Source organism: Lonchura striata, chromosome 1A (genome assembly GCF_050655825.1).
Source record: "Lonchura striata isolate lonStrDom1 chromosome 1A, ASM5065582v1, whole genome shotgun sequence".
Classification (NCBI taxonomy): Eukaryota; Metazoa; Chordata; class Aves; order Passeriformes; family Estrildidae; genus Lonchura; species Lonchura striata.
Window position 1 is genome coordinate 8,304,086 of NC_140741.1, and position 18,310 is coordinate 8,322,395.

The 18,310-nt window shown below is 43.9% G+C and overlaps 2 protein-coding genes across 8 annotated transcripts; one reads left to right on the forward strand and one right to left on the reverse strand.

Moving 5' to 3' along the window:
- Nucleotides 1-804: 804 nt before the first annotated feature.
- On the forward strand, nt 805-9,052 carry LOC110479035 (killer cell lectin-like receptor subfamily F member 1). Of its 5 annotated transcripts, none has more exons than XM_031503654.3 (7): nt 805-942; nt 4,526-4,603; nt 5,695-5,793; nt 6,388-6,528; nt 6,882-7,033; nt 7,477-7,589; nt 8,189-9,052. In XM_031503654.3, exons 1-7 carry the CDS (start codon nt 861-863, stop codon nt 8,322-8,324), a joined length of 801 nt encoding a protein of 266 aa, XP_031359514.3. In that variant the 5' UTR covers nt 805-860; the 3' UTR covers nt 8,325-9,052. The 5 variants fall into 5 exon arrangements, with proteins under 5 accessions (XP_031359514.3, XP_085424778.1, XP_085424779.1 ...); XM_085568652.1 differs by having other exon boundaries at nt 8,192-9,052; XM_085568653.1 differs by lacking the exon at nt 805-942 and adding an exon at nt 3,099-3,229.
- LOC116183133 (C-type lectin domain family 2 member L-like) lies at nt 8,812-16,249 on the reverse strand. 3 transcript variants are annotated; one of them, XM_031503655.3, is made up of 5 exons: nt 16,117-16,249; nt 15,365-15,448; nt 14,379-14,563; nt 13,572-13,672; nt 8,812-11,973 (listed from the first exon to the last, which is right to left on the reverse strand). In XM_031503655.3, exons 1-5 carry the CDS (start codon nt 16,154-16,156, stop codon nt 11,856-11,858), a joined length of 528 nt encoding a protein of 175 aa, XP_031359515.2. In that variant the 5' UTR covers nt 16,157-16,249; the 3' UTR covers nt 8,812-11,855. The 3 variants fall into 3 exon arrangements, with proteins under 3 accessions (XP_031359515.2, XP_085424781.1, XP_085424780.1); XM_085568655.1 differs by having other exon boundaries at nt 16,153-16,232; XM_085568654.1 differs by lacking the exon at nt 16,117-16,249 and adding an exon at nt 15,842-16,058.
- Nucleotides 16,250-18,310: the final 2,061 nt, after the last annotated feature.

Consider the following 18,310-nt stretch of genomic DNA (forward strand, 5'->3'; position numbering starts at 1 on the left):
TTGTGAGGCTTCCCCCTGAGCTGAAATAGAGGACAAAAACACTGTCACCAAAATATCCTGTAGCAAACAGGTGGGTAATGAAAAAGGAGTTTAAGGTAATAAAGGCAACTCAGATTTTCCATCTGTGGAGTTGTTGGCTCAAGCAGGAAATTGTTCCAGCAATGTAGGAACAGCAGCTCCTTGTAACTACTGGTACAGTAAAGTATGGAAACATTCTTGTAAAAGGCATTGGTCATGTTTTTTTAAATTTTATTTTGAGTTCATGTTAATGCATCATCAATATCACCTAAATTCAGCTGTTAAACAACCGAAGTACTTTGTGTGTGGAGCAGGTTAGAATCTGAGTTACATTTTTGAAGCTGAGTGGTTTCAGTACATTAACCCCAAGCCATCTTATGCTGCTACATGTACTTCTTGTTTATCTTTCTTTCAGGTGAATAGGCTGTGTAAGATGCACAGGAGCACAAAACAGCCACAGCACAAAAACTGTTCTCTCTATTCTCCTGAGAACCAGCAAGCCTTTCATACCTGTGTAAGCCCATTTCTGGGTGTTCCTTAGAGAATTCCCTCTGCTTTGACCAACGTGATCTTTTTCTCATATATTAGTGAAAATGATGGGTTTTAATCTTCATTTGCTTCTGTATTCTGAAGGGTAAGAAGAGACAGAATGGTGGCTGAAAACAGGCTTTGAAGCTGCACTGAAAGAAGTAACTCAGTGACTTCCTCTTTTTGTGTTTGTCAGCCTTCCTCAGAGCCATAGCAGAGCATGTGAGTGTTTTGGAGGCAGGCAAACTTGGGACAGGATGCAAAGGAGTGAGTTGAAACTGCTCTTTCCATAGCTCCGAGGGACAGGCTCACGGATGGCAGGGGATGTCACCTACGCGGCCGTGGCGATGCTGCCCAGGGAAAGGCCACACGCTCCTTCAGGGACATCAAACCCAGGTAAAACCTCTTGGGCACACACTTTCTGCTGTCTTGAGCTCTTCTCTCTTCCTCTCTCACACATTTTAAATTTGGTAAATCTAGAAGAATGCCATAAGATGCTGCATGGGAAGGGCAAGAAGTTGGAATAGTGGACGAGATCCTCATAGTACAAAACAGCCAAGCTGCTCCCAAAGCAGAACCACCAAGGAGCAGCAGCTCAGGTCTGGTCCCAAGCTTTAAGTAACAGAATTGGAAAGAAAAAGTGTTCATTGGTTGAGTAATGAGCATAATATTTCTTTTTAAATGAGTAACATGATCAAGACAATGCTCCACTGAATTACTAACTAGCCCACAAATCAGATCAATGTTTATCTTCATGGAAAAGGAGCAGTAAATTAACTAGTAAATCAGGGAAGTGCAGCCACTGTCACTGAAAGAAGTACTGAATGTCCCCTAAAAACTTCCTGCTCTTTCTCTTTAATTTTCCAGTGGTGATTTTCCAGAACCAAATTATCAATCTGTGATCACTTCATATTTTTGTAAAAAAACCCCAAAGGATAAAGCCAGTATTCAGGGTAAATTTTCTGAAGAAGTGACATTTCTACTACTCGGAGAAAAAAATGTAATTCGTTCATGAAAGCATTTGGACAAAATTCTGGATGACATCTAACATGAATGACAGCTTATTATGAGCAAATAGGAAATGCTTGTGGCATCAGACTAAGGGTGTTTTTATACTTTCATTAGTAATTATTGTATTTAATCCCTTAAGGAAACAACATTGTGTAATGAGCATTTTTAGATGTTCTACTTACAATGGAGATTAACAGTGATTATGGTGCTCTGAATACATGCACTTAAATTACAGAAAATAATACCTTTTATATATCTTTACAAGGTTGGTATCCAAAAGATAAAAATTAGTTCACTTTATTACATATATAGCAGAAAGACTACTTTAGACTCTGTGTTCATGCACCTATGGATGTTGTTTGCATTGCTGTAACCTGTGCAACACAAAGAGGGCCTGCCTGGAATTTCACCCAGTATCCAAAGTGATAAAACTTATTTGTGAAGGGAGACAGAGATCAAATCTTGATTAGAAGACATCCAAAACCATTCCTTGATCATGCTCCCTAAAGGAGAAGCTCAGTTTTGGACAGCTCAGTTCCAATGAAATTTATCTTTAACATGTGGATGGCTCTTAGTAAACTTTTGTTGAACTGATTTTAACTCTTGATATTTTCTCACATGAAGTTACTAGCAATGGTTGTTAAGTGACTTCTCAATGCCCTTTTCCCTTTAAACATTTAACTTCTCAAAAATGCTAATCATTTTTGTGGATGTTCTGTTCATACTCCAGTGCTTCCATCTCCTTTAAAACCAGGCACAAAGATCCACCCAGTACTTCTACAAGTCTTAGTTATTCTATCTCAAGTATACAGAGACAAAATCTCTTAACTAATCTTTTCTTCACTGTTTATAGCTCCCAGTCGCACCTTCCCCACTCTTATGTCCTATTATTCTCAAATACATTTGGTTTGATTTGGCTTGGATTACAGCTGGACTTCAGCTGCCACTCAGGGGCTCTGGATAATGAGGACAAATTTGGGGATTCTTGGCTGCTCTGGCAAAGTGTGCTGAGGAGGATTTAGCAATGGCACTATCTTTGCACAGGCTTTGCTAGGTGCAGGTGCTGATACTGTGCATGTGCTTCAACCCGGGTGTTCAAAAGCAGAAAAGTGTTCCCAAATCCCAGCAAGGCTAAACACACGTTGGAATCCATTTCCCAGCTAAAGACTCTGGCAGTTTTTGTGTCCTGCTTCCCTCACAGATAATTTGAGAGTTGCCTGATTATGAATGCCGAGTGGCTACACAGAACTTTCCTTGGGAGAAAAACAAACCAAGGAGAGTTCAAGTCTATCACCAAACTAACCCACAAGCAATTGCAGCCTGCTATTGCTTGTGCCCTTAACTTCTTGTTCCCCTCCTTAACCTCCTGGGCTGCTCTGGGTGTTGACCAGGTCCACCTGGAGCCTCTAATAATGCCCACCAATAAACAGAGATGTTTTTCTGCACCTGACAACAAGCACAGGGAAGTGAATTTTCATTTTGAGTGGCCGGCAGAGATCTCGACCTTGTTGTTGAATTAGGTGAGGGTGTGGAAGCATCTGGCAGAATTAAAGTTATGTGGTGTTTTAAAACCTCCTGCTGACTTCTGAGGACTTTGCAGTCAAATAATCATACCAGCCTGTACACACTGTAATAGAAGGAATGATTTTGATTAAATATTCAGCTTGCATGGGTGAGTGTTTTTCTTACAGTCTTAGAGATATTCTTTGAAGGAATAAACATGCACTTGAGGGAGAAGTTATTTACTAATAGTAGCAGAATGTCTAAAATACTTATTTTAGAAGCACCTCCATTTACAGGGCTAGTGCATTTAGAAGTCCTGAGTGTTTTTGGAAAATTATTTACATTCTAAGAAGAAAAACTTTTAGAGCATTTGTTTTGAGAACAATTACATTCAATTTACAAACTTTCTGTAGTTCATTGAACTGATAAATTGAAAGAAAGAAAACAGCCAAGGTTAGAATTGGGTCAGATTCTCTAAAGCACAGGCTGTCTCCCCGATATGAATAACCTTATTTGCAATCAGGTTCTCAGTGGGCTTTTTTTTTACTGTAAAACCTCTCCACACTTGAGCAATTCTCATATGAAATGCTGGCTCATTTTAACCTAATGAGACTCTCTTCTTCTGCCAAGTTTTTTGCCTGATCAGTGAAATTTAATACAACACTTCTTTATAAAAGCCCCAGTGATCACAAAATAGAGTGGTAGCACAGAAGCTTATTCTTGACACAAATGGATAAAAATCTCTCAATTTATGGAGCCAAAAGCAGTGTCCCAAATGTCCAAATACCTTCCATAATACTAACCAGTTGCTCTGCAAAATACCCAGGTAAATTATATTGAAAACATCTTCAGAAAGAATCCATGTGCCTTGAACCCACACGGTGAGATTTTAATGCCATTTTTAGTTTTGTTTCGGCAACATGCTTTTGGAAAAGCGTGTCTTCGACCAGCAGATCCATTCCTCTGTCACTACAGGCAGCACCTGAAATATCCTGGGATAAGCACTCACAAGTCAGGAATGCCCTCAGGAATGACCTTGCTGCAGCAGCATCTCTCTGAGTGCTGGTTTTCATCTGGCACATCTCTGCCCCACAAAGCAGTCGCGGTCTGGTGCCCCTCCAGCCCCTGTGGTACCTCCTGAGATGGCTTAGCCACAGCTGGGATGCTTGCCATGGATAGGATCCAGCTCCTTCCCATCCTTCAGCCTGTTTGCCTGGCTCCTGCTCCAGCCACACAGCACCCAACAGTTCAAAGCTTATGGAGGAGGTGGTAAATCATCATCTTCTGATGATCATCTGCTGACAGCAGGAGGAAGTGGTAAATCATCATCTTGCCTAGGAAAAGGAAAATGCTGAACAAGCAGCCCTGGAAACACACCCCCCTGCTCACAGAGGCTCCGCCTTTATTGTTCCTGCACTTGGTGACTGGCACAGGCACAAATGTCAGCGCTGCCCTCTGTTTACAGGAAACACCATCACATATGCCGAGCTGCATGTGAAGCCCCAGCCCCAAGGGAACAGCAGAACAGAGACTTCCACTCCTGGTATTGTGCAATTTTGTTTGGTTACTAATTCTAGATGCAGTTTTTCCTATTGCCCACCAGTGAAAGCTGTTATCAAGAGCTTTTATGTACGCTCTCTCAATGAAGGTCTGATTTATAATTTCATCTGCTGCTTTTCTTCCTGGCTTCTCAGATTTTACATTTTTCCTTTCAAAAATAATACTGAGAGATGTTTTTTTTTAAAATAATTTCTAAAAATGCCTTTGTGCCCTGCGTGGGAAAATGTAGTAAAGCAAAGTAAAATTCCATGTTTTTTTTAGAATCCTCATGGGGGGGGGAAGAGTCCCAGGGATGCATTTGGCTTTGGAAGCAGGGTAATGCCCAGGTCTCCATGTGCCATTACTGTCTGGTGATTGTCACCCTCCCTGTACTGAAGGAGCTGCCTGCCAGGCAACGGGAACATCACACCAGACAGGTCAGGCAGCCAGAGGATGGAGCAGTTGCTCATCTCACGCAGACAAGGTCAGGGAAACAGAGGTTATAACAGTGCAAATCTGTGCTTCGTGGAACTGGCACCTTAATCCCAAATTTCCTCGGGTTCTGCAGCTTCCTGAGTGTTTCCCTCTGACACAAGATGAATGTCAAACAGCTGGAGGGATGCTTGGTTTGATGCACTTCCCCGTGCTGTGCCAGGGGGTGTCAGTATGGGGCTTTTCTTCCTGTGCCTTTAGGGAAGTTATCTTTGTGCTGCAGGGCAGGAACAGTAACGCCTGGGAGCAGAGAGGAGGAACACCCCACAGCCCATCCCTGACACCTCAGGCCATCCTTGATACTTACCCTGAATTGCTCTGCAAGGTCCTACAGGGTGTGTGTGGGTAGGTGAGAGGAGGCAATGCTTGAGAAAAATAAGTCAAAAGAGAAAAGGGCAAATCCTTAATCACTTGCTCTGTGACCAAACATTTTGATTCCACTTCCATGGATGCAAAATGGATGCAGATTTTTGATAAGTGAAATACCGCTCCATCCTCCTGACAGCAGACTGATTTTAGGCAGATGATTTCTCTGTTGTTTCCCCAGTGTTAAGCTTAAGAGTGCCAGCACCTTAAGCTGCTCTTCCTCCTGCCTCCCTGCAGGCTGCCAGCACAGGTGCTCAGCCTGGTTCTACGTGGCGCTGGTCCTGGCAGTCCTCGTGCTCATCCTCCTGGGAGTTGTGGCCATACAAGCCAAGCAGTGTGAGTAGATCCCACCTCCTGCTTCACCCCTTCATTGTAGACACGGTTAAACCTCTGAAAGAGCTGAGAGAAGAATTCCCTTAGCGTTGCACTGAAAGGTGTCAACTTGTACACAAATACAGGAAATGAGAGGCTATTGACAGGGGCCTGGAGTGACAGGACAAGGGGGAATGGCTTCACTTACAGAGAGAATGTTTAGATTGTATATTGGGAAACAATTCTTCAATGTGAGGGTGGTGAGGTCCTGGCACAGGTTGCCCAGAGGAGCTGTGGCTGCTCCATCCCTGGAAGTAGATGGGGCTCTGAGAAACCTGGGATAGTGGAAGGTGTCCCTGCCCATGGCAGGAAGGTTTTGGAGTGAAATTAAAGTCTTTCAAAGCCAGTCCATTCCATGAACATCTTCCCAGGAGGGCTTTCCTAACTGTGCTTTACTCACTGAGTTTGCTCATAACTGTGTCAGTACCAGGCAATGTACACAGAGACATCCTCACATTCACAGTACAGCTCTGGGTATAAAGACTGCGTTTCCTCATCCTTGTTGTTAACCATGACTTCTTTCTCTTTTTTTTTTTTTTTCACTTTGGGCTGTTCAAGTTTTGAAGGGCAGAGCAGGAAAATCAGCAAGCTTGCCCCAGTATGGTCTGAACAGCACCAGCAGTGACATTTCTTCAGAGAGGACTGTCTCAGCAGTGCTCCTGAAACAGCTCAAGGAGGAGCTGTGTGAAGATGGACAGGGTGAGGCAAGTTAGTCCTTTCCAGCATAGAGGATGTGTGGTGCACACTGTTCTGTTGTCTCTGTTCCCATTTCTCTGACACACTGCAGTTTATAGGAACTCAGGAAGCATGGTGCTCCTGCAGAGCAGTGATAACAAAATCTAAACTAACATTTTAATCACCATAGTCTTGCTCCTCTGTTGATATAAAGTTTCCAGTATTTTCATTACATTTCTGTCTGCCAGGAGCTGCTGTCAGAAATGCCACATATCCTCCTCTTGTCCTGGAGAATACTTTCCAGACAATTGCTCATAAACAGGGGGAGGAATTCCATCCATTGCAGGAGCTAAATGTTCCCCCCTGTCCACCCCCAGGCATGACATGTGAGCTGTGTCCCCCCGGGTGGCAGCTGCACAGGGGCAGATGTTATTTCTTCTCCGAGGAGGCTAGGAGCTGGGAGGACAGCCAGAAACACTGCCTGGCCAGGAAATCCCAGCTGCTTGTCATTGAGGATGAAATTGAGATGGTGAGTCTTGCAGCAGCCCTAAAAGCATGTGCCTGGCCTCAACCAAACATTTCTCCCAAGAGGAAATAGCCTGGATGTCAAGAGTACATGTAGACAAGCAAGGGCCCCATCAGGGAAAGGATCTGAGTCTCCCTGCACAGGAGCTGGGTTTGGGAATGTCAGCAGAGCAGAGCTGAAGAGGAGAAGCACAAGAGGTGCCAAGTGTGGAAGCCAGAGCAGTTTTGACTGGGAAGAGGAAATGCTGAGGACTTTGCACTGCTTGGCTCTGGGAAGAGAGGAAGCTGGTCATGTGTGGGAGCTGATGTAAGGGGCTGCTCTGCCATGGCTGCATCCCTGCCCTTGCTCTTCAAGAGGAAATAAAAGCTGTGCGTGAGGCAGGAGCATGACCTGGGCACAGCAGGAAAGCTCTTCTGTCAGGTAACATCCTTCTAATCATTCCACAGGAATTTATAGACAACAAAGACAAAGATACCAAATATATCTGGATTGGCTCGGACACCAAAGATGTGGAGAAAACGTGGAGTTCAGTGCAAGATCACAGAGTAAAAGAAAGCAGGTGATGATTTTTTTGGGGAAGATATCTTTGGGAAAAGCACAGTGTGGTATCCCTGCTTGGAAATACAACTCTGAATCTGAGCTAATTAGCCAAAGCACATATCTAAGCCTGCAGCCTCAGGTATGTATTCAGAGTCTATTTCATGGCCAGTTTCAGGCCAACAGGTTCCTGCTGGGCACTTTTGGGAACCGATTTCTGCCTCCAGGACCAACCACAGGCACAGCTCATATATTTATTAATACAGAGATACTATTACACACTTCTGCTGAAATCCCTGCCAAGAAACTCTCTGCCTTTGCAGACCATGTGCTGCCTGCCTCTGTTGAAGGTGATGCCTGTCACCACTTAGCATTGGCTGGGATCTGTGCAGTTTTCTTCAGCATGGGGAAGATCCTTATCCTGGTAACACTGATAATGCCAAGCATCCATCCCTCAGAAGCCAGCAGTCCCTGCTGGGGGTGCCCAGCCCACAGCTGCTGTGCTTCAAGGGGGTGGTCAAGTGGGCATCATTCACCCTTCTCACTCAGAGCACCACCAGGATTTTTAAGCAGTGCTGAGTTTAAACCCAGCAACCCATTGCATTCCTTTTGGTCTCTCAGCAGGACAGCTCTAAAAAGCATTGAGGCTGACAAGAACTGTGCTGTTTACAGAAGGAAAAATGTGATCCAGGCAGATAACTGCCAGACCTTAAAGGAGTGGATCTGTAAGAAGAATGCAACTTTGCTGGTGCTCTGAGCCACATTTCCAGACAACAGGGACAGCTTCTCCTCAGAAGACCCATTTTACAGACAAACCAGCTTGTGATGTAAATAATTTTCATCAGACTTGCAGGGAAATTTGCACTTTGCTGTGCTGTGCTCCCTAAGAAGTCAGAAGACAGGTCCTGCAACAGGCCTGCAAGCTGGCACATGAGGATTTTGGGGTGCTGAGCCTTCACACAGAGAGATTTTGGCAGCAGCTGCCTCAGGAAGGGTCAGAGGAGAAGAGATACTGGTGAGGAGGAGCACTGTGCATGTAAACAGTTGATGTAGAGGAATTATGGTCCCTGTGGGGGATGAAGGCTGTGCTGGGCTCTCTGCTGTCACCCCTGCCCACAGGAAGCTGCTGAGCTGAGGATTCTTATTTGGGTTTCAAATTTTAGTGTTTGCTGAAGTTTGTGGGCTTGGGGTTTCGTGGGTTTTTTTTTTTCCTTGGGGTCTAATGGTGACGCACAGAAATCACCTGAGAGCTGGAAAAAAATGCATTTATTGGACTTCTTCAAAGCTGCTGCAAAGCTACTGGGTGTAGACAGCAGACTAGGCATGGAGTGACTTGTAACACTTGTGGTTAATGTGCTGATTGCTCCCATCCTCTTCTGATGCTGAGCCTTGGAATCAGAAGGGATTAACTAGGGAAGGGGCTTGGGCTGTAAGACAAACATGGCATTGCAAGGAAATAAAGTTTATAAGCTTCCTCTCCACCTATATTTTGTCCTTTACATTTTAAATTCCAACCACGGTTATGGTATAATGAAGTGTCAAAGCCAAAGACTGGTGAAATTTATGCCTGGGAGTGCACTCAGTAAATGCATTACTTAGGCATTGAAGTGTCTGAATAAATGCTGTTTCTGGGTCTAGAGCACAAAGCTGCTAAGAGCAGTCTGACCTAATGCCTCTATTAGATTCCCATATTTGACAAAAATGAAATGTCATGAATTGATGGTGCTATTGTAACAAAAATGGCACTTTTAACTTTTCCAGTTAAACTGGAATTTAAGTCCTTATGGCAATGAGAAACAGAAACAAGCCTAACATGGCTTTTGAGATGGTGAGCCTTTATCTCATCTTTGCTATGATGCACACAAATAAAGGCAGCTGCAGTTTCACAGAGATGTTTCTTCATACCTGCACATGCCTGGGGAGGGTTAATGTCCAGCATTTCAGGGCTGCAGATTAAAAAGTGAACTGTACCCTCAGGGACTTCCCTTCAAACAACAACAAATTTGCCATGCAAAATGCAGCATCAGCAGCTCAAAACCCATGAGAAACTGCTGTTATGTAAGAGGAAACAACAAAAATCCCCCAAACTCAGCACAGCACATGGGAGGAAGAGGATTGGTTTGCTTATTCTAGACAGAGAAGCAAAGAAAAGGAAAGAGTCTGAAGAGTCAATCTATACCTATATAATACATGCTTTGCAGAGAGAGAATTTCTGACTGCTGAGAAATTTTCACTTCAGGGTACTCACAGCACACCCTTCTCCATGCAGTTAACATTTGCTGCTTTTCTGGCAGATCCTTCTTGATTCATGCTGAACTTAACAAGAAAAACAAACCCCTGCATGCTGGCTTCTCTCAAATTAGTTGTGGTGTTAAGGTTTTAACAGTATTCATGAAATATCTATGATTTGGGCCCTCTTGCTATTATTAATGTAATTAAACAACTTTCTGCAGGGCCTTACTGAAGTACTTACCTACAATTTAAGCAGTCACTTATTTAAAAGAAAAAAGAAATTACCATTGAAGTACTTCATCAAACTCCACTCTGAGTAAAGCAAGTTGGAAGAGTTTGCATCTTCTTTTCTGAACATCACCAAAGAAGTTCATTGCATCCCTGAGGAGTCAGATTCCAGAAGAGCTTTCATTTTTTAACCTTTGTTAAAAGTCTGACTCATTATGAGGTATTAAAAAGGGCAAAACAATCTTTTTTTGGATCAAATATTCTGTTTCATGTCAGCCCCAACATTATGATTAAAGATTTTTTCATGTTCAAAACCTGTATATTTTACTTTGCTTCAAATTTATTTTTTTTCACCAAAATGGTGCCTAAGATGAAAAATACTCTTAATATCCCAATATTAAGATAGAAACCACTGTAATTCAGGGGCTCTGTAAACTATTTTTTCAGGACTATTGCACATACCATATCCTTCAGAATCAGGTTAATTTAAAAACATTGCAGAATAACACCTTCCTCCCAACATATAAATTAATAGATAATCAGGCTTTTCATACTGTAGAGTCCTGTTACTGTGTCTATAAAGAATACAAGCAATTAAGAAAAGTGTAATCCGGCAAAATTAGTGATTATATTTAAATAAACATCTGAAAGGCACAAGTTGCTGGCAGCATCCATCTGTATGGTCCTGCTACAGTTAAGTCCTGTCACAGAAAATAATGAAAGTGAACTTCCCATTCTTCCTTCTCTAGAAGCTTGATAGTTATATTCCTTCCAGGCAAATTTGCTTTCTCTGGGTCAAATGACACTAAATCTTTGGACAACCTGCTAGACATGCGTGGGATTCAGACAGAGGGACTGTGCCCTAATTCTGTTCAGGCTCCCAGCAACCCAAGAGCACTGGAGCTGCTGCTGAAAATGTCACCTACACAAGGAAACACTGACTGTCCATCTGGAAATGTCCCCTTGCTGAGAAGCCTCACACCATGACAGGCACAGGGCATGAGGAAAACACAGAAAAACATCCCTTGCTGCTAATTCTCTCATTCCCTTCTGATTTTGCCTCCTTGCACTGAGGACTATTTCTACATTTACACATTAATGCCTGCAGCTTCACTATCACTCTTCCAGTTCCAGCTCTTCTCTCTACCATCAGTGCAGATGCTCAGGTAAATAAATATTCTTATCTACTGTGACTTTTTTTTGGCTAAAGAAAGTGTTGTGAGGATAACTTCAGGTGCAGTGCAGCTACATAAATCAGCTTGACAGCATTATCACTGGGATTTAACAAAATTAATGTAACATAACATAAACAAAACATGGAATACAACGCAAGGTACATCCCATCAAATGGGAAGAGAGGAATTTCCTGTGGTCCTGTCTAAAACAACAGTGTTCACTTCTGCATTGCCCTGTATCCATGACGCACTGGCAGCCCTCCAGGCAGACAACACTTCAACACCCATACACAGAACCTGGCAAAAGGAAAAGCAGAACAAAAACCTCCAACTGCACACCCAAAAGGGAAAGAAAGAGCAGCTGCTCCTACAAAAGAAGAGTAAATGGAAGAAATACTGATGGCACACAAAAAGAAACTACAGCTGGGAAGTAGCTGGAAAAATGGAGCAAGGAAATGACTTATCAAGATGCTGAAGACAGCCTTTTAGATGGTATCTTTAAAGCCTTCCTCCATGGGTGGAGAATTCTGGCTACCATAAAAGTCATTCACCTCTAGGTAGGAGATGGGACACATTCCCAGGTCCCAAAGTGTAAAAATAGCCCGTGTAGGCATCATATCAGAGCTCTGTCGGGGTGGTGGCTTTGTCCACCTTTATTGTGCTGAGTTGATATCCAAGCTACAGACCCATTTCCTGGTTAAATAACATCCTGAGGCTGAGACTCCTTTGGAATCCAGATAGGCACAGCTGCCAGAGTCTTTTACTTCAAACCTGTCAGGGAGAAGGGAAGACAGGATTACTAGGACACCCAGAATCAAATATTGCAATAGAGCAAAGGCAGCTACGGGCATCTCAGGTTCTCTTTGAATAAAGCCTGATTTATCTCAGGCAAGGCACCACAGAAGGATTATGTTTTGTGCCTTGAAGAGAACACCATTGAGATTGTATTTTCTTAATGGTATCTTGTGCCCAGAATAAAAATCCAGGACTTGCAGTACTCCTGCATCCTGTTTAGTGGTCACTTAATGTGAAATACATCCTTAGAATGGAGACTGAAATTCAGGGATGTTGTGCCATCAAGATGGGCACCACCACCTTGCACTTCCACATCCTCCTATCCAGAGAAAAGGTTCCAGCAAAAGCTGTGAAGGAAATGCATCTCTAATTTCTCCCTTCCTCAGAACCCAACAGGCACCATGGTTAAGGGGGTGGGGAGAAACAAGAAGCAAACCTCAGTTTCCACAGTGTAGGTGTCCCTACATAAGAGGTAAGGGATTCCTTCAGCAACTCTGTTCCCAAACAAAGTGCTATAAAGTTCTGTGGATAGTCCAAGCACACTGGAATGGTCTCTGGAAAAGCCAAGGGATACCCCACCAGTGTAGTATCACCTGAGCTTGCGTATCGAGGTGTTTGCCCTCCCCTTCAGGAGGGGCAGTTTGAGGCAAGTGGTGAGGCAGAAGTCTAAGAATGGGAAGAACCTCACTGAAAATGAAAGCAACAGTGGATATTTGTACTGCAGATGGGATAAAAGAGTGGGAAGGACTGCAGTTTTCAATTTGAGGTGCCCACGTGCTCCTCACATCTCACATTAAATGCCTTTGTCAGATGAAGCCTTCAGGGCCTGGGGATGAAGTGAATCACCAGTAATGTCACAGACTTAAAAGTATTTAAATTTTCCATTTTTTAGAGGTAATTTCAGACTTGTGAAATCTCATTGCTTATGCCTATCAGTGGTAATTCTGCCAACTCCTGCCAGCAGCTGCTCCAGGATGAGCTGCAGCAGCCTCTGAGGAAATGGGACAGCTGCCAGGGAGAGGAACAAAGTGCCCCACACCTGGCACTGGTGGCACAGAACACCAGGCCCTGGCCACAGAGCAGCCCATGCAACATAAATTCACATCTTCCTTTCCCTCCAGCAGCCTCTTTCTGAGGAGCATTCTATAAAAATGAAAACATGTTTTAGCAGTCTCCCACATCTCTTTGCTATAAACCTCACACAGCTTACATGCAAGTTTGTATTATTGCAAAGTATATTCTATAATGAGGAATTCATGTTACTGTAACCTTCCCTTCCTCCCCCCATTCCCTTCTGCCCATTGCTTTTTTGCCTCTTGGTTTTGCTTTCTCTGATGTCTGTTACCATGAGCCTGCCTGGTGTTGCTTCTCAACATTACAAACTTATCCCCCAACTTTCATCTGCCACAGTTTTAACAATGCCATGTGAAATCTTAATTGCATTCCATAACCCTCTCCATAATCATTCCTTCAACATAATAACAGAGATTTCCTACAAGTCACTATTTCTGTTTTATTTTTCTTACTCCCCTATAATTGAATATCACCAACAAAACCCCTCCACATCAACTTACAGTTCATTGTCTAATGCTTTTCCATTTACCCAAAAGAACTCTTCATTTCTTTTATAGAGTCCAATCCATGGGTCTTGCTTTGTTATCTTGATCATAAAGCTCTGTAGGAATAAACCCACATGAGAAAAGAAGTTCTGCATGTTCAGTCCAGCTATCAAAATACAAAGTCTTTGATCCAGGGCAAAAGCAAAACAACCATCTAGCCTTTCCTGCAGAAGAAAGAATATTAAATCTAAATATACAGAGACTGCTGACTGGGATAGGGTTGACCAACCTATAGAGAGGATATTCTAAAATATCAAGGTCTGCTATCAAGGTCTGGAACAGATCCAGAATAGATTCTCCTAGGCCTTTGTGCAGGGTGGAATCTCTCCTAATACTGTGGTATAATAGAAAAGAAAATGCTCCAAGCTGCACTTTGGGTAACTATCTCCTAACTCCAAAGGTCACAATTAACGTATTTGCCAACTTCTGCATCATCAACCTATCTCAATATGAGAAACCAGTTGTTTAATTAAAGATAAACAGATAGAGATGCAACAGTGTTTACCTGGATAAATGCCTTCAATATGACTATTTATAGCTGTGAGCAGCACCAATTTAATTCACACATTCTCTAAACCATGAACTGTGTAACTGATGTTTCCTGTTTTCCGGGAAAAGAGCCACAAAGTCTTCTGCAGGCTGTGACTCGTTGTGGTCTTGCATCAGCTTCCTAACTGTTCAGCTGAGGAGGCTGGAGAAGCAGTTCCCTAGAAGTGAAGAAGTGAACTGGGGGGAAAACAGGATCCCCCTTGGTTCCCTTACCAGCTCCTGATGATTTTCGATGACCAGCAAGGAAGCATTGTGGGAAAAGCAGCTGCTCTGGCTGAAGTTCCAGGCAGCTTCACTCTCTGAGAGGTAGTAACACTTCCTCTGGAAGTACAGCCAGCCTGATGGACACAGGTCCAGGGAAGGACACACAGGAAACTCTTTGGCCAGAGAAGGCTTTACTGGGAAAAGATAAAAAACAATCTACCCATTTCTTCCAGCTGGGAAAGGATTTGCTTTCTGGCTGCATCATCTAAAATAATCCAAATCTAGCCACATCATTGTTACTTCTGACCAGCTGAAATAATTATTGTAAACTAATTATGTATTCTGGATCCTGCACCCTTCTGCCTCTTGACATATCCTTAAAAGGGTGGCCAGGGACACGTTGGTAGAAGTAGCTGAGAAGGTGATCATAAACTATCACCCAAGGACTCTTCTACAACTTAAAAATTCCAACAACTCCAGTTTTTTGCATGTGTTGCTTCCTCACAGTTGAATTAATAACTTTGTTTATTATAGTATCATTTTTGAAGGACTGCAGATTAGTAGGACAATCTTCCTGTTGTTATTTGTTTTCTTGAACTTGGATTAAGACCAACAGTGATCTGACAAACTTGATACCAAAAGTAAACTAAGACTAAACTGAGCCCTCCCTAACCCCACTGAAGCATGTGGAGTCGTTCCTGCACCGGCCCACAATTTCAAACAGAAATCACAGATTCACACAGAATCACAGAGTGACTTGGGTTGGTTCAAAGATCATTTGGTTCCATCCCCTGCCATGGGCAGGGACAGATTCCACCAGACCAGGCTGTTCCAAGCTCCATCCAACCTGACCTTGGACACTTCAGGGATGGGACAGCCACAGCTGCTCCGGGCAGCCCATGCCAGGGCCCCAGCACCCTCTGAGTATAGAATCCCAAACTCTGGTCTTTTTTTTTTATTGCTAATTATATTTTCTTTTAAAATTTCTTACTCACCAAAATGAATACATGAAATCAAAATGACAGCAGAGGTAAGGACTCCAGCGACAGCTCGCCACAGCCAGATGTTTGAGAACAGACCTGAAAATATTAAATAAAGGAATTTAAAAAAACCAAACCAAAACAAACAAACCCAAAATAACAAATAAGAACCAGCTGACAGGGGAGTAAAGCCCAGGACACACAAAGCTGTTAAAGAAGAAAAAAAAATTAAAAAGTAGCTCTCTGTGGAGAGCAGGCTGGGAGCAGAAACTTTTAACTCATCTTCACAAGGCTTATCAGCGAACAAGAACTCCGAGTTACTGAAACTTCAGTTACATCATCCAGAATGTAAAGTGATCCAAAGAGAAAGAAACAAACACGGGGATAAAATGACGGTGGACACTAAGAGCCTAAACACGGCGTGGATAAGCGAAATAAGAAAAGCCGTCGGTTCTGGAACCCAAAACCCCTGAGAAATTATCCTTATCCTACAGCCACAGCTTTTTAATCTCATCTTGTTCGCCTGGAATGCTCTGGAAGCATTAACCAGGGCTCTGGAAGCACAGACCGCCCTGTACCCGGCTGTTGGGGCAGTGGTGGGGACGAGGTGTCCGCAGGGGCTCTCCTCTCCCGGCAGTCGCTCCCGCTGCCAACGCGGAGCGTTCCCAGCGGTGCGGCGGCTCCGGGGCAGCATCCCCGACTCCCTATGTCCCGGATCCCCCCCGCATCCCAGCGCGGCGCCTCGATGTCCCCCGGGGGCCCATCACCTTTGGTGCCGCAGCCCGCGGAGCCGCCGCGCTCACCCATGGGCGCGGGGCTGGGGGGCGCGGAGCCGCCCGGCCGCGCTGGAGCCGCTCCCTTCGCTGTGCTCGCTCCCCGCGTTCCCTTCGCTCCCCTCGCTGTGCTCGCTCCCCGCGTTCCCCTCTCTCCCCCCGCTGCCGGCCCCCAGGGGCATGGCCACGGAGCCGCGGGGCTCGCCGGTGCCGAGCGGGGCTCCGAGCCGGGAGCAGTCAGCCCGCAACTCCCGAGAAATAGGAAATGAGGACTCTTTACAAGAAGTCGGCTCCTACAAAATCTCACTAGGATCTTGTAACATCGGCAAATTCCAGGAACTAACACGAAGAGAGAAGGGTTTGGTTTGGTTTTGTCGCGTGGGGAATTTTTGTTTGGGTTTGGTTTTTTTGGGTTTTTTTATGGTTTTGGGGCTTTTTTCCCAATTTTATTTATTTCATATTTATTTATTTTCTTCTTTTGTATGGACGAGGGAGTAAAATCAAGTATGTAAGTGCTGATTACTTAAACTTCTTTGGAAAATTTGGCTAGTGATTCGCTTCACCTAGAAGAACACAAAGCCTGATGATGCTGGCTTGCCTGTGGAGTGAAGGTGCAATAGAAATTTCAGCATTGCTTGGATGACAGGCCCACGCATATCATCCATTTCATTTGTTGGTTTTGCACAATAACTGATGTACTTAGAACAGATCCGGGCTGTGCTGTGTGCTCAAACAGCCTGAGGAACGCAGCTCTCCCCAGTTCATCATGTCATCATGTGAGCTCTCTGTGAGGCTGGTGAGGAACTCAGCAGTGCTTTATCCAAAATAAACATCCTTCTGTACCTGGGCAGGCAACTTCAAACAGAAAACCATGGGAATGGGGGTTACACTTTAAGCTTTCCCTGCAGTTTCCAATTACTTTCATTGTCAAGGATTCTGAGCAGTGGTGAGTTGCTGAAAATCATCACCAGGTATTCCTGTTGACAGCTTATAAATAACCATATAAACGTTATATTTCCATAAGTATAATTTGAATTGCAGTTGCCTTTAGCTTTTACCCACAGCAGGAGTTCATTTAAGCACTAAACTGGGAGAGCTGGACTGGTCAAAATTCCCAGGAAGACACTGGGGAAGGAAAGATAAAAGGATGTAGAAGAATCCAAAAGATATGTGTGACAAGGCTTAAGGCATGGTGGCTTCAGGGAGGCTAGGGAACTGAGGACCCCCAGGAGAGAGAAGAAGGAATGGGTCCAGAGAGCACAAGCTTGAGATTTTTCCAAAGGTTTTGCAAGACATGAATCCAGAGGAGGAGAGGATGAGAAGGGTGTGTAGAATTAGGGCAGCAGGGAGGTTCAGAACATGCTTGATGCAGAGCACATTTTACATACAAGGAGACAGTGGAATATTGGTTTGTGCACAGCAGGCATTCTAAGAACAGCTTATTCAGCATTTATTCACTCTGAATGAGTGGCTTGGGCTCCTGCTATTCAGTCCTGCCTGTCACTGAGGTCAAAAAAGAGTATTGTGGCTTTTAACCACAGAGCATTCAGGAGTGAAAGCTCTCTTCATGTTCATCCACGAGTACAGAAGGTAATTCTCACAGCTACAGGAGATTCTCCAGGCTGGCAAAAAAACCCCTGAGAAATGCTGTCAACATAGTTGTGAATTATCTGATCCTCTAAAACTACTGTTATTAACCTCAGATGCTTGTAACCGAGACACTCACCTTCACTTTTCCTCATCAGTTTGGCTACAAAGCCTCCTGACAATTCCTGAAATAAATGTTGATAAACATGACAGGAATTTCTTGAAGGCTAAAGGCAGAAATACCCACCGTACTGGAAAAGTTACTTTAAAATACTGGAAAATTACTTTAAAATGTTGCCATGATTTAAGGAGGAAAAACGCAAACATTCTAAGGAAAAAGCATGGCATTTTACAAGAGGGCTCCCATGGGACTGACTTGAAAAGTCAGAGTTGGATCCTGTGCTGCTGCCTCCTGCTACCACAAATAATCTTTGATTAACTTTTGTTACTCACTGATCATAGAATCATAAAATGGTTTGGATTGGAACAGACTTTATCTAATTCCAACCCCTCGACATTGGCAGGAACAACTTCCACTATCCCAGGTTGCTCAGAGCCCCATCCAGCCTGGCCTTGGGCACTGCCAGGGATGGGGCAGCCA